This window comes from Primulina tabacum, chromosome 16, assembly GCF_025594145.1.
Source record: "Primulina tabacum isolate GXHZ01 chromosome 16, ASM2559414v2, whole genome shotgun sequence".
In the NCBI taxonomy this organism is placed as follows: Eukaryota; Viridiplantae; Streptophyta; class Magnoliopsida; order Lamiales; family Gesneriaceae; genus Primulina; species Primulina tabacum.
The window spans coordinates 29,817,422-29,833,856 of record NC_134565.1 but is presented as its reverse complement, the minus strand read 5'-3'; the positions used below and the strand labels follow the sequence as shown (position 1 = coordinate 29,833,856).

Genomic DNA, 16,435 nt, shown 5'->3' with positions numbered 1-16,435 from the left:
CTAAATAATATGAAATAATATAATGAGATTTGAGTTATTATATGGACAAAATAATTTTATTTTTGTGCTTCCAAAACTTATAAAAATCATTTTCCAAAATATCAATACAAATATTTAATTCACTTTATCACATTTGGAAAAACTATTTTGAAACCAATTAAAATATTTATATGTTTTAAAAATCATGTAAATTATTTTTTTCTTGTGGATTTTGATTATTGTTAATATAACTTAACTAATTATAATTTGGTGACTTTATCTCAATTTTTTATGAACTTTTTACTTAGTTAAATAAATTATTTAGTAAAAATATTTTTTTTTCTTTAGTCTCCAAGACATTTTTCTTGAATATAATATTTAAACAGTACATGGGTATTGAAGGTTATTAATTAAGAAGGGATTTTAAAAAAATTAGTAAAACAAAAATTTAAAATATGAAATAACAATAATTTTAAATATACAATCCAATTTTTAAAATACCAAAAATAAATTCCAAATCCATGAATTAAAAACTTATTCCAATTCCAAGTCCAAATACACTCTCTTCATTTTTAGTTCCTCCAAACATAGTCAAACAATTTTGAGTTTAATAAAATCGAAAATAGAGAGTTCTCTCTATTTCAGACATCCTTCTGGTTTTGGGATGTGATGCCGATGCCACTAACTCGACACGGATCCGCACAAGAAGAATTCTCAATCATGCAGAATTGCAGATGAAGAGCCTCAGTCATTTGGGTTTATTACAAACATTTCAGGTAGTATAGATAATGACTTCTTTTCTGCAGAACAAGAATTTCAGATAGATGATTTTAGTTACTGAACAAGGAAACTGACTATATGCGTCTGCAAATTTACACGTTTTTATTGACATGAATAATTGGAAAATTCTAACGAAACACAAAGGGAGATCAATTAACAGCAAATTCAGCCATCTCGTAGTTCGTTCACGGACCCGTCGTGATCGAAATTCCAGTATTTACTCGACTATCAAACTGGGTTTCCTCTTTCCTAGTTTCTGCAATATTCTGCAATGTATCTAGATGTGTCGTTGATTTGTCTAGCTGTGATTCGTCGTCATCCTCCAAAGGAGGGCTCGATCTTCCACTTGCTTGGACAAGATTTTTAATGGAGGCTATATGTTCTTTATCCTTCAGCAAGGATTCTAATGTAACGTGAACTCCTGAAAAAATGAAACAACATAACGTGAGTTGCTTTCAGTGGGGAAAAAACAGGGAGAGATGTAGTTAGAGAATGAACATACGGTATCTCCAGTAGTGTTTTGGGTTCGTAGGGTCGTTTATCGTTTCCTCTACGGCTGGCCGTGTCATGTATTCTTCTTTCAATACTAGCAAATCCTGCAAAAGTTTGAAACTATTATTTGTTTGCGAAGAATCAAAGAATGCCAGATGGGCCCTAGCAGAGTCTTGATATCTATTGATTAAAAATTCCAAAATGGATCTCGACAATGCTCAGGTGGTTTGAAAAAATATATTACATCGTTATAAGTATGTCATCTTTATCGTCAAAATTCAAGCTATAGGATCGAATGATTGATACTGTACTAAGAAAGTAACTGATGGTAAGCATGCAGTTCAAATATTTTTAAATTGGATAAAGCCCAAAGGGCACGTTTTGATCTCTATGCCGTTTTAGGCAGCCATATGGTACTATAATGGGTCAATTGTTGCTATCCATCCGTGCCAACTCAAAATCACTTTAAGCATGCAAATAGTAGTCGGGTAAGTGATACTTTCTAAGAAAACTTTGTTTTTCGGTTAGGACGTACCCAACGAACCCACAAGGTAATGTGTCAGCATGCTTTGCAGATGTTCGTTTGTTTCGAAATATAATACTTAGAAATGCACAAGTAAAAATAAAATAACGGACTGATTGATATACCTGAAGTGGGAAAATTGACCACATTGATGGTGCTTCAACATGCTGCCTCAATATGAAACGTGCGACATCAGGAGTGCATTCATCGGGTGGTACCAAGTCAGTGCCCACAAAGGTCTTGAAATATCTGAGTCGTCTTTCTTGATCTTCTTCCCACCAAACACGCAGGGTGGAACAGTCGTGACACGATGGAGCACATACCTGATACAGACTCCAAAAGTTACAAATCAGGACAATGAAAGATATCGACACAAATTTGTATGGTTGTAGGTATAATATTTTACTGCCTATTTTATCCTACAAAGATCGAAATTTACAATAGTGCATATGAGAGAACAAAATAAAGGTTAAGAAATCACAAAATTCACGCTTCCAAACTTGGCTTAAGAACCTTGAAAAAATACAAAATAGAGCGACCAAGACCAACTGCACCGTAAATAACGAATCAAACATCTGTCAACTGTCATAATGCCCAACTTGACGTGCTCGAGTAGTCCTGGGATAATTCTCTCCTCCCAAGGGCAGATTCTTAACACATTCTCACCCATTGAATGAGGAAATAAGGAATAAGCCAGAGGAATAACTAAACACAAAAATCTAAACATGCATGCTCATTAAACAAGTCGCGTAAACTAAATGGTCACCATCCCTCCCTATTAAATTTCGCTGTAAATTTTCAAGATTTAATTTCTTGCTCTTAGGAGAAACTTGTGGCTCTGCCACCGGCTACCACAAAATTCCTCGTTGAATAGGAATGTATAAATACAACAAATAGCATTCACGTCGGACAATTTGTTATTAAGAACAAAGAAAATCGATTTCAAAAGGGCTTTTTCCAAAATCTAGGTGCTGACCGCGCTAAAGAAATTTATAACATAGCATAACAATTCAGGAAAGACTCGACTCAAAAAAATTTGCTAAACTATATCTTGGTTACGCGCAAAAAATAAATATATTGAATGGCCATTACCATCATGTAACTGTACTGAGAAGGAATACCAAACTCAAGACCAGGTTCATTGGGCATACGTTGAATGCGTAATCCAATTAAACCAAGTTCTTGCATCACCTACATCGAAGTTGTCCAAACACAATTTTCAATTCAGAATTTAATGAAACATAACTTATGTGACAAGAAAAAGGTGAAAGATTTAAAGTACGAATTTCTATGGAGAATCTGATATAAAATTTACCGGATGAACACAAGAAGGAATCATCCCAAGGTCTTCTCCACAAGCTAGCATATCTGATGAGCTCAAGAGAACTGGCAACGTCTTAAGTGCATTCTGATGCCAGAGAGTTTCTTGGCGACGGAAATAATAATCATAATATAGTCTTCTCATTACATTTTTGCTGCATCATTAAATAGCCGTAAGATATGGTAAAATGTGAAGCAGAAGCCCAAATCAGATAAAAGATTGAAGATGAAAGAAGATGATATTTGATAGGGCTCTTCATACCACGATACACTGTGCGGTTCACAACAAAAAGGAGTTAGCGTGTTACTTGAATAATATGACATAGAAGGTACCTGTGCTCATCTAAATCACTGAAGCTAGATGTGTCCTCTAGGTTGAAGCGTGGGTAAAATTTTTTTGAATCTTCTGGATCTCTAATGAGGACAATATTCTATCACGAGGTAAAAACAAGAATTAGGACAAAAATGATATCTTGAGAGCGACATATACGACAGTTATCTTAACTTTCTGAATATTGTGTAAAAGTAAATTCGGAGTATCTGAGATTAGAAGTAAATAATTACTTATTTTGTGCCACCATGGATTACAAAAACTAAATAATTTTCCTTTCTGTGTGTGTGTTTACACTTGCCTGCAGAAGATCAAAGAGGTTGCGTCGTAGTTTTTCCTCGCTCTCCAACAACATGGAGTTTTCTATGCAAGACTGCAGCTTAGATGCAACTTTCTTTTCGGTATTGCAATCTTCTTTGAACTACATTGATCACATTTTCAAAACTTCATTAAGTTAACTGACAAAAAACAACCCAGATTTCCCCAATATTTGTTTCTTGTTTTGAATACTAGTTTGATCCTTCTAACTTGACACAAAAACAATTACTAATTCCAGCCATACGAAAGCATTTCCTTAATGATGCTGAAAAATATCTATCAAGAGGATATATTGTATATGCCAATACATGGAACATCAAAAGAAAATTTTCATATTGGACATCTAACACAGAAAAAACACTGTGGCATTAAGACACTCTTTGGCCTAAAAATTAATTAATTAATTAATTTGGGGTTAATTAAAATAATTAGTCAGATGGATAAATGGGGGTGGTTATTGGCAATGCAAAGTTGAAGGATTGGTCAAAATGTCAAAGAGTTGCGCACAATACTCCTCAACCCACGTTCAAGGTAGTGGAGGGCAGCAGTTGGGGAATCAGATGCAAGAACCAAGGGACAACACTCGAGGACCAGGTAGAGAAGAGGCTCACCAACAATCATCATCAACAAATCGCAGCACTATGCAAATTCCCTGAAATTACATAGCTCCAAATTCTAGTTCTACTTCAATTTCCATTGTCAATGCTAGTTTATCATTATTAGTTTCTAGAATTTCCTTAGGATCTCCATCATTTCGTACCATTTCATTAGTACATTTCTGCATATTTTCGATCACAATGACCGAATTAATTTTTCTGTCATTTGTTGAAGCTTTCATTCCAGCTTTTATCATCGTTTCGTATTTTTCGACACTTAACCAGGGAAATTAGAACTGAAAATCAAACTGAGGCTGGCAATCACATATTAGAAGTTAGATTTTCTGCATTTTCATCACATTTGGAACAAAACGTGCCTGACGCGCCCGCAAATAATTATTGCAAATAGATACATAAATACATACATATTCCTTAGCTAAGAAATGATGACATTTCCTATGTGAATGCCACATATATTAGTTTGACTTTATAAGCATAGCTATAATATTGTTTATTTTGTCCGAAAATGGTCACTTAATATCATAAATTAACAAATATCTATATTACCTCGTAATGGTCTTTCTGACATTCATCCAGAAAGTTGGAAGCTATCAGAGCCCATGAAGCCCCAAACTTCTCCTGAAACATTTAGTGCCAAATACATATAAGCTTAAACGAGAAGCCTACATAAAAACTGTGCGTAGATAATTTGGAATATGCAAATAATTTAGGAAATAAGAATATTGTGTTATTTTCTATTATTTGTTACCTAAAATTAGGGATAGATAATTGTGTTTATAAACTTTTTTGTATCTCATTATCCATTCAAGAAAGTAATAAAGAATCACAGTAGCCTGTTATGCTCACGAGTAAAGGATCTAGTTATCTGACGATTTACAGAGAATTCATCACTCGCAATGTTGTGAGAGTGTTTATGGGATTTTTACCCACGTCTCGCTATTTTAATAAATGTTGACTGTGGCTAGTTAAAGAGAGAACCTCACGATCTCCAAACTCCTTGATAGAAGCAAAAAAAAATCAGATACTGTTTTATTTCTCAAAGCTTCCGATAAATACACAAAGTCTTGGCAATCAAAAAGACTAAAAGATAAGAATCCCTATCTAAATAATAAAAACCCCTATCTAAACCAAAGAGTAACTTCCTAACACATTAAGACAAGCTCTTATTTTAAAGAAATTAGAAGCAAGAAAAATCTGGAATCCTATCAGTTAATCCGCAACTTTGAACTTCCCATGTGTACGCATTTGACAAACAATATCGTTTGAAGTTGTTGGGTTGGGCTGGGCTTTGCGCTTGTTGGTTTTGGGCTGATCGTGACATTACACCCCTCTGGAGATATGTGACCGTCCACGATCACAAATGAAAGAAATTCCTCGGCCAAGGTGGAAGCATCCTGCCAAGAAGCCTCTATGGGCAAGAGGCTGGCCCAATGGATCAGCAGCTCGCGACATACCTGGCGGACTGCTGAATCCAGAATGACCATTGGCTGGGGTGGGTAGTCTTGGTTGAACACTGGCAGGTCCGAACCGTGGGGAATATTTCCCCTAAATGGCTTCACAGATAAGACATGAAATAATGGGCGGATCAATTAGGAGTCAGGAAGCTTGAGTTCGTATGCGACCTGACCAATGCGTGCAAGAACTTCAAAAGGGCCATAGTAGCGTGGGGAGAGCTTCTTGCTCACACGCTTCGCGACACTAGACTGACGGTATGGTTGTAAGCGTACCAGAACCATATCTCCTACTGAAAATTGGACATCCTTGTGAGATGAATCATATTGCGTCTTCATGTGATTCTGGGCATGTAAGAGACGTTGCCAAAGACATTTCAAGACCTCGTTTCTTGTATGTAATTCTTTGTCGACGGCCTCTAATTTGGCCACCCCTGGGCAAAATGATAAAAGACGCGGTGGTGGGCGGCCATAGAATAATTCGAGGAGCACAAGGACGCATTGAAGCTGGTGTTATAGCAGAATTCAGCCCAAGCCAGCCACGTAGTCCATTTCTTGGGCAAGTCACCTGAGAAGCAACATGGATACATTTCCACAATACAGTTAACCACCTCCGTTTGGCCATCCGATTGAGGTTGGTAAGCCAATGTAAAACAAAGTTGGGTTCCACTTAGGCGGAACAGTTCCTTCCAAAATCCACTCGTAAATGTGGCATCTCCGTCGCAAAAAATGGACTCGGGCAGCCCGTGAAGCTTGAAAATATTCTTCAAAAAAAATCCGAACAACGAGTATTGTCGTATAAGGATGTTAGAAAGCAACAAATTGTGCGTACTTTGAAGATTTGTCGACCACGACCAAGAGAACATTTTTCCCGTGTGATAGGGGGCAACCCTCCGATAAAATCCATAGAAATGTCCGTCCATACGTGGCGAGGAAATGAGAGGGGCTGTAATAAACCCGCAGGCTTCGAATTTTCAGTCTTATTGTGTAGACACACCGCACATTCCGCAACAAATGCCTTTATGTGGTTGCGCATGTGTGGCCAGTAGAAGTCCCTCGTGATTCGATGCAGCGTCTTCAGATATCCCTCATGACACAAGATATTAATAAAGGAAATGATAGAACATGTTAATGCCGAATCCGGAGAGAAAAGACCTTCTGATTATACCAATGGAGGTCATCCGTGAAGTCCCAGGGCCAGGAGCTTCTCCTGCCTTTGCCTTTTCGATCAAGGACTAACTCTGGCCTAGAGAAGAGTTCAATTCTGATTTTTGCCACCCCATCCCAGTCATGGGATTGATAAGGACAAATAGAGCTATTTTTTTATTCATCTCGTCTCGAGGGTGCGTCGGCGACCACATTAGATTTTCCTGATTTATATTCCACCTTGAATTCAAATCCCAACAGCTTGATGATCAATTGTTTCTGAGGGGAAATAATGATACATTGCTCCAACAGAAATTTGAGACTATAATGGTCGGTGTGAACTAGGAACTATACTCCCCATAGATATGTTCGCCAGTGGTGGATTGCCTTTAGCTAAACCTATCGACTCTCTTTCGTAGGCTGGTAATTTACGGTGCTAGCAGGCAATGGGACGCCCGTTTTGAAGAAGGACAACCCCTAATCCAATTGCAGAAACATCACATTCCACCACAAATGGTTCTGCAAAATTAGGTGAGGTTAGTACAGGTGTGGATGTCACTACTCTTTTTAATTCTTCGAAATAGCATATAGCCTCTTGTGACCATATGAAGGAGTTCTTGCAAAGGAGGATGGTTAAGCGTGCAACAATAATTCCGCAGTTTTTTACAAACTTGCGGTAATAACCCACGAGGCCCAGAAATCAACTAAGGGTGCGGACAGAGGACGGAGTCAGCCAATTAGCAATGGCTGCAATTTTCTCTTCATCGACCATGACACCCGATGGCCGAGGTAGGCCACTTTTGTTTGAACCAGAGAACATTTTGTTGGAACTTTTCAAGTTCGCAATCTTGATTTTGATGATAACAAAACTTGTTATTTGTGTTACTAATAATCTACCTTAGTGTGCAGCATCTAGGATCACTCACGAGATATTTACATCGCAAACGGAAGACCCAACTGATTGCACAAAATGAATCAGTCTAATTGATTACGTCAATTGAGCAGTCCAGCTGATTGTCCAGTTGATAGGTGGTTCAGCAGGAGAATCTCAGAAGCCTGGCCAGCCGAATAAGTGTTCAACTGATGAAGAAACCCAGCTAATCAGTCCAACTGAACAAGAGTGAAATCAGTTCAACTGACGAGTCAACTGATTTTACCAGCCCAACTGAAGATCAGGTCAACTGACCAGTTCGAAGCATCAGTCAGAATCTTTCAGTTATGGATGAAGACAAAACTCTTTCAAGTGGAATCCACCTGTACGTGAAGGTACAAAGCCATTGTCCAGTCAAGGACAATAATGGATATTGCATCGGAGCATTCAAGACAAAACGTTTCAGAAGGGCAGTCGAAAAGTCGAGACACAAAGTCCAAGAAACGAATTCAAGATGCAACGGATACAACAAATGAGTCTCTCTGTACGATCGGTTTTCCCACCTATATAAAGAGAAGATTAGTGAAGACTCAACTAGGAGAAGAGCAACAACAAGAAAAAGAGTGAACAAAAAGAAGCTTTTAAGCATATACGAGAGAAAAGAAAGGGCACGCTCATTGCACATCAGCTTTCAGAAGCAATAAGCCCAGAGGGAACTCTTCATAGTTATATCAGCTTAGATTAGAAGCTTATTTCCCTCAGTGTGTGAGAACATCCTTGTTCAGTTCTCACTCACAAACACTCTCATCCACTCAAATACAGTCTTGCATCAAGACGTTAAACTTGTATATGTAGTCACTCACATAGACATTAAAGAAGTGTTGACTGGAAGGTGCTGCTTTCAGTCTAGTCTAGGAGTTCAGTTTAGGCAGTGGTGTAAGTCCTAGCTGAGTGGGTTTGTACAAAGTGTTGTATAAATCAAAGTCTTCTAGTGGATCCTACCCGAGGCGGTAGAAGGGGTGACGTAGGAGCAGTTGAAGTCTCCGAACATCAATAAACATATCTTGTATATTTAACTGTTTAACTATTGTTTTCAAACTGTTTGGATCAGTTAGAGTATCCATCAGTTCAGTTATCACCATAGCTGAACTAATGAATGCAAAAACTAATCTACCCTTTCTCGGTTATTCAGTTTACATAAGTTAAAACGTTACTAATATAACAGTTTTCTTCACGAAGGATTACTTCGAGTTTTTTCCGCTTGGTTTTTAACCCAACTCGATTTAATTCATCGGTGTTAATATTCTTAGAACACGAGCTATTGCAGCTCATTGGAGAACGATACTTCACATTTGGATGCCTTCAGGAAAAACTATTGTACCTTTATCGTGGAGAAGACCATATGTAAGTGTTTCAAGTGTTCCTTCCAAGATTTGTTGTAAATCAGAATATTGTCGAAGAAGAAGATAACAAATATGAGTAAGTAATCCCCGAAGATAGAATTCACGATGGCCTGAAATGTAGATGGTGCATTTGTTAGCCAGAAGGGCACAACTAAAAATTTGAAGTGGCCACGATGAGTCCTGAATGCCGTCATGGGATGCATGTTGGATCCATCAAAACTTGGTGGTAACCAGTTCGAAGATCGAGCTAGGTAAAGAATCGGGCCCCATTAAGTTCTTCTAACGGTTCTTCAATAACTGGGATTGGGATACCTTCAAATTCGTCTAGCAGCGCCTGAAGGCCTGGTTGTTCCCTCCGATGGATTATGTTATAGTAAAGGCAAAAGGGACAGAGCCCGCACTAAGATCTTCTCCCTGAAGACTAATCGAGTTTCCCTCATATGGAAAATTCATGACCATGTTAGTGAAGTCCCAACTGATGGCTCCAAGTGCGCACAACCAATTCACTCCCAAGACCACCCCAAATTCTCCCAACGGTATGGAAAATCGAGCTCCCCCAAAAAATTCTGTACAACGCTGCACACTCCCGAGCACTTAAGTTGTCCGCCATTGGCCACGGACGCCCTTAGTGTAGGTCTGGTTTCAACGGATAAACCTAGCTTGCTTGCTGAGAGTGTATCAACGAAGCAATGCTTGCTTCCCGAATCAATGAGGACCTTCAAGTCGCAGCCCAGAATTTATCCCCAAATCTGCACTATCTTTGCACCACAGGACCAGAAATTGCATGGATAAAGGCTCCGAAATCTTCTGATTCTTTTTCGTCCGCGGGATCATTATCGTAAGATACGTCCTCTATTCCTTCCAACAAAAACAATCATTTCCATCGATGTCCCGATGTGTATTTCTCATCACAATTGTGGCAGAGCCCCTTGGAACACCACTCTTCTAACTCTGGTCTACTCAACCGTTTGATAACAGATGTATGCTGCTGCTGCTGGGAGCTAGGGCGGCGCAAAGGTGCCCGCGTTTCCACCCTCGGGTAATCATTGTGTGTTTCATATAATCTCGCCAGATTCATAGCAGTAGTGAGATTTGTTGGGTGGTGGTTTTTAACTTCTATAGCAATGCTTCTGCGCAATGCACTAATGAACAATTGAACTTCCTGCCTCGATGTTACGGGACCCGAATGGGCCAGCAATTCCTCAAAGCGTTCCTGATAATCATTCACAGAGTTTGTCTAACGTAGTTTGGCAAGATCGCCAAAAGTATCTTCTCGAATGGGTGGCCAAACCTGAGATCGCATTGTTCTACGAAGTCGTCCCACTGAATACCCGGCTGATCCTGTTTTAATTTGAGAAACCACAACCGTGCCTTGCCGTTGAGATGGAAGGATGTCAATCCTACTTTTTATGCTTCATGTGCGTGCTGATGTTCAAAGAAATGTTCGCAGCTATTTAGCCAAGCCAAAGGGTCTGATTTTCCATCGTAACAAGGAAAATCTAACCTGGTATACTTAGGTACGAACAATGAGTTGTCTTTCCCTTCATGTGCGCGCGGGCCTGAAGAGTACGTATCATGGGAATCTTTGTGGTTGTTGTCACCACACTGGTCGTGCACAGTTTCTGTTTTAGATGCGGTGACTTGGATCGATAGTTATTCCAACCGTGTGGCCAGATCTCGATGCCTCTAGTCGCTCTCTCGTTGTCGCTGGTCATTCGCGTTCCTGTCTTCCTTGTACACGGCCATAAAGCCTCCAGCTGCTTGTGCATGGAATGCAAGTAAGCAGATCTAGTTATAGGGCGATTCACGGAGAATTCAGCAATCGCAATGTTGTGAGCGTGTTTATGGGATTTTCGCCGCCTCGCTATTTTGATAAATGTTTATTGAGGCTCGTTGAAGAAAGAACCTCACGATCTCCAAACTCCTTGATAGAAGCCAAAAAAATTCAGATGCCGTTTTATGTCTCAAAGCTTCCAATAAATACACAACGTCTTGGCAATCAAGAAAACTAAAAGATAAAAATCTCTATCTAAAGGATAAAAATCCCTATCTAAACCAAAGCGTAACTTCCTTAACAAATTGAGATAAGATTTTATTTTAAAGAAATTAAAAGCAAGAAAAATCTGGAATCCTATCAGTTAATCCACAACTTTGAACTTTCCATGTGTACGCCTTTGAAAAAAAATATTCTTTGAAGTTGTTGGGCTGGACTCGGCACTTGTTGGTTTTGGGCTGGTCGTGACATAGAGTTTTTCATCTGCCTCTATGTCATGTACTTCCTCGAGTCGGTGCACACCGAGGAAAGGAAACCCAAAATGGGAGAAGTGGTAATGACAAACTCAGTACCTGTAACAGTTTTTGCCTAATATATGGTTGGCTTAAACGATTGAAGTCCCATATCCCTTCCCGTTCAAGTTCTTCCTGAGAAAAGGAAGCAAATCACAAATGGTGCATACAAACACAAGTTCTTGAGCGAGTAAATTCAGAATGACTTAACTTAAAAAGCAATTTATTTCATAGTGCTTTCTAAGTGTTTTTCCTTTAAAAAAGGGCAAAAAATTTATACTTGGATATAATAAGCAAAATATAAATTTAATTTTTAAACAGAAGTCATAGACACCATATTTTCTAAATTCTTGATTTAATATTTTTTAAATGTTTTTTAAAATAAAAATTCAACTGATTATTTTTTAAAAAAAGCTCCTTCATCCAAAAACACACTTTTAAGTAAAATCCTCACTAAACCTGAAACAAGAACAAGAAAAACAAGGCACCTACCTGGCTTAAAGCGATAGATGGTCGGAATTTTCCACAGAGGCCAGTCATTGCATGATCCGGAAGCTCCCAGATTCTAAAGAATCCTAATATATGGTCAATCCTGTATGCTGTAAAGTACTTCGCCATCTGTAAAAACACAACACAGCTTGCTACTTGAAAACGATATGACATCTATGAAGGACATGGTAACTTTACAAAGAGAAACCAAATAAAAGAGGCAAAGTAACACAATAGTTTCATCAGGAACCTGTGTTAAACGAGCCCGCCACCATGCATAATTGTCCTTGGACATTTCTTCCCAGTTATAAGTAGGGAAACCCCAGTTCTGCCCGTTTTTATCAAAATAATCAGGAGGCGCCCCTGTCGAGGTGTTCATACGAAAAAGATTTGGATATACCCATGTATCCACACTATTCCGGTCAACTCCTATAGGAAGATCTCCTTTTAATACAACTCCTTTCTTTCTTGCATACTCAGAAGATTCAGACAACTGCTCTTTAGCGAATGTAAACATGATTAAAAGTGTTTCAAGTGTTACTGAGAAATACCAATCAAATGGAAACTGTCAGAAGGTAAAATTCATAACTTACTTGCTTATGTAAATGAAACTGGATATAGTAATGGAAAGAGATTATATCATAGCACAAGCTGTCTTTCAGAATAAGTTTCTCGAGCTGAAAATACACAGATGTGATTGATAAATAAGGATGTCAGAGCAAAGACAAGTTTTGAATTTGAGATGAAGTTTCTTAGCCCATTTTTATTAATAGCTCGGGAACACAAGTGCAGGGAAAACAAATTCAATTATCCGGTCACCTTATCCTTCGAAAAAAGAGAAAAACCGACCCCACTGGCTATGATCTGATGTTTCAAAGAAGTCCCGTAGAAAACAGAAGGCTGCATACGGTTTTAACCAATCCTGAGATAAAACAAATATATCAGAAGGGACATCTAAGAGGTCTTGAATTCCAATACTGTAAACTCAAAAAATTATCCGAATTCCAAGATAATGTGACCTGATTTTCAGAAAAGAAGTTCTGGTACGCAGTTGAATTAAATGTGATTTCCTCTCTCCTGAGAATATATTTTCTTGGCAATAGAAAGCTTTGCAGCCATCGTAGCCTCATAGTCCACATGCTGCCAAAAAGAAGAGGCAAGAATTAGAAAAATTCACATTTTAAACATTGGTTGATACTGCAAGCAGAGTTTTCAACAAGAAAGAGAGCAGAAAAAATTCCCATTGATGAAAAAAGTAAATACCTTCCCATCAAGCTGTTCTCTGGCCTGATGAATCTCATGCTGAAAAGAGAGACAGATAGTGTAAGGATATCGACCTTAATCCATGTCTTTTACAACATTGACAAGTGAAGAAAACCACACCTTGACATCGACAGAAATATTTTCAGTGAGAGCCTGGACTCTCAGATATAAAGGATGCAAAGCAAAGACTGATAGAGAGCTGCATGTCACATGAAATTGAACTTATTATCAGCAGGTAAGCCTATTCCATTTCTTTTTCCATTAATGTACTTGCTATCATGTCTATATAATCCATATAAAAATTGAAGGCATTCTTTCACAAATTTTCTTGTTTATCAGTAGAAACAATATTTGAAATAATTACATTACCTGTAAGGATATGAGTCCCACCACATTCCATGTACAGAAGTATCATTGATAGGTAGCAGCTGAACCAGGTGAAAGCCCGATTCAACCGCCCAGTCTACTAGTAATTTCAAATCGAGAAACTCTCCAACTCCCAAACCAACCTCAGATCTGACAGAGAACATAGGGATGGCAACACCAGCACCTCTCCAAGGCATTTCCTGAAGACAAAAATCCACATCTTAATATCAAGAAAGGGAGAAATAATTGAATAAATAGAGAATTAATATCTTAAATGTCTTACTCGCATAAAGCCATCGGACAAGACAATGTACTTAGGTTGACTAGTTGAGAAGTCGACAAAGAGCTCCCTGTTCGAGCCAATTTCTAAACCAAAGTTTCCAGCTTTGCCATATTTACAATATCTGTATGTAAAGAATAGTTAAGGAAAGGTACAGACACAAAATCTAATATTTTCACAGCATGTGAGTCATCATGCCATCAGAAAGGCTCCTAAACCTAAAGGATATTGTACAGGAAAGTCATCCTTATGCATTAGTGACTCAGCTTGCCAAACTGATTCACCGGCATAACTGAGTTTAAGTCCAGCTTGAATCTTCCATTTCCCCAGCTTTAAAGAACTACCAATCACATAAATCTACAAAATTTAATAAAAGAAACATCAGTGAATCAAACTTGAAAGCAAACGTGTTCCCTCTGATGATTTGCTAAGCCTGTTGGCATAAGAGATCATACCTCTGAGTCTTTCTCAATTTTCGGGCAGCAAATTCTGAATTGCACGATAACTATATCTGTGAATTACATTCATTCGCAAATAAACTTCCGTATGTCGCATGATGGTGTTTAAAAACAGATATATTTGATATTTAGCAGGAAAATCACCTTCCGCCATCGACAGTTTCTCAATTTCCCCATGGGGTTTATCAATTTCTGGATTCCAACTTCTACGAAATATGACGTCTTTAAATGCACTTCTCAAAGGGAGATCATCAGAACCAGTCTGCTCTTATTGCCCAACAAAAATACCAGCTTCTGATTAGGAATCAGAAAAATGTGCAGCCAATAACAAATCCGATAATCAGTGATTCAATGTCACCACAGATCATTAGATGAAAAAAGCAGAGCAATCAAAAGAATCCTAGCTGAACGAGAAGTAAATTTGAAGGAAATGGCAATTATGTGTAGTAAGAGAGTGAAACATAATATAATTAGCCAAAACAGATCGAGCAGGGAAGTATGCAGGCGAGCCAAAGTAATCATGTGACATGCTGTGAAAGGAAAAGACCAACAAAAAGGAAAAAAAAAAGCACCTGCCAAAGATCATGAATCTCTATCAACTCCCCATTCTGAATGCCATTCGGCAAGAACAGTTTTCTTTTCTTTCCAGCCTCCCATCTCAAAACGTTCCTCTCATCATCCACCATATAATAGCTGTACTCACATGCAAACCCGGCCGTTACAGAGAGACAGCCAGACCATATAAGCTCATCCCCTTGGTGAGAAGGGCTTAACAAAAGACCTTTCTTCACGCTCCACGAGCCAAGTACAGGTTCAGAACCACAAACCAGAAGATGCTGGCCCCAGTGAGTATAATAGGGTATTCGAAAGCTCAGAGTTACTGAACTCGATTTGTTGCTCCCATGAAAGAACCCCAGATTCACCATTTTTTCACAAAGTGTTGAACGGAGAGAGTTAGGATTATTCAGACTCTAGTAAAGTACAATGGTAATAGTAAGATTCAATATCAAATGGCATCTTCAACGAGAAAGTATATAAAACGTTGGGAGCATAATTCTGAAATTTCAGATATTCGCATTTCTCAGTAGAATCAATACATAAAGTTGAAAGAAAAACCTCAATTAGTGTGTACGGCACAAACTCTTGTAAGAACAACCTCAATAGAATCACGACATGAAGTTGAAAGAAAAGCAACTTTTGCAACGTACAGCCATTCTACTTCAACAGTAAATGGCTATCTTTTGCACCAGCAAACATGCATAATCTTCGACGAAAGAAAGAACAAAACAAATACTAACACTAACTACTAAAATCTTGGAATCTCCAAAAGAAGAATAATTTTTTTAAAAAAAAGGAACATAAACCCGATTCGAAAACTCAGAGATTCGCATTTCTGAGAGCCTACAAAGTTGAACTTTCAGCAAAAATAACTCGAGAGAAAATGTGGGAAGGGGAACCCACAAAAATAAACCAAAACAATAAAAAAATCAAATCGCAAAAATGCACTACAACATTAATCACATCGAAGCACATAGAAAGCAAATAACAACTAAATCAACAGTTCCAACAAGTTAAGGCCTACATAATTTCAAGACTGTACCTTTCCTCGCAAATCTCCAACCCAATCAAATTGAGCTGGATACAGAGTATACTTAAGAAACCACAAAATGGGTCTTTAAATCTCTTTTTTAAAGCGAAAGTGGGGGTTATAAATGGTCCAGTAATGAATCACCGCACAGGAAAAAAGTGGGAGATCTTTTGGCTCGTGAAGCAATTCTCATCAGCCTACGTGCACTGTACTATACTGCGAATCTCTCTCTGTCTCTCTCCCCGTTGCCCACGCACATTCTAGTTTCTACAATCATATTTTATATTAATGAAAAAGAAAAAATACATATTTTTTATTTCAAGAAATGCACGTGTTGTGCTAAGGTTTTATTCTAATGTACGGTGGAATTATTTTAAATTTATTTTTTTAAAAAAAAAACTATGTGTTTATATATACAAACATTTATCCATTATTGTATATTAAAGTTAAATCCCAATTTATCTTTGATCGGAG

The 16,435-nt window shown here is 38.1% G+C and overlaps 1 protein-coding gene across 1 annotated transcript; it reads right to left on the bottom strand.

Moving 5' to 3' along the window:
* Nucleotides 1-413: 413 nt before the first annotated feature.
* Nucleotides 414-16,219, bottom strand: LOC142530139 (4-alpha-glucanotransferase DPE2-like). The gene is given in 25 exon segments (XM_075635934.1): nt 414-1,180; nt 1,262-1,355; nt 1,900-2,097; nt 2,867-2,965; nt 3,090-3,249; nt 3,428-3,525; nt 3,727-3,846; nt 4,907-4,978; nt 11,578-11,652; nt 12,010-12,135; nt 12,257-12,499; nt 12,600-12,683; nt 12,826-12,849; nt 12,851-12,928; nt 13,026-13,076; nt 13,078-13,146; nt 13,270-13,308; nt 13,390-13,468; nt 13,639-13,835; nt 13,919-14,045; nt 14,145-14,272; nt 14,371-14,426; nt 14,518-14,635; nt 14,946-15,344; nt 15,974-16,219. Coding segments are annotated over 24 exon segments (2,925 nt in total). The 5' UTR covers nt 15,300-15,344; nt 15,974-16,219; the 3' UTR covers nt 414-944.
* Between the last annotated feature and the right edge of the window lie 216 nt (nt 16,220-16,435).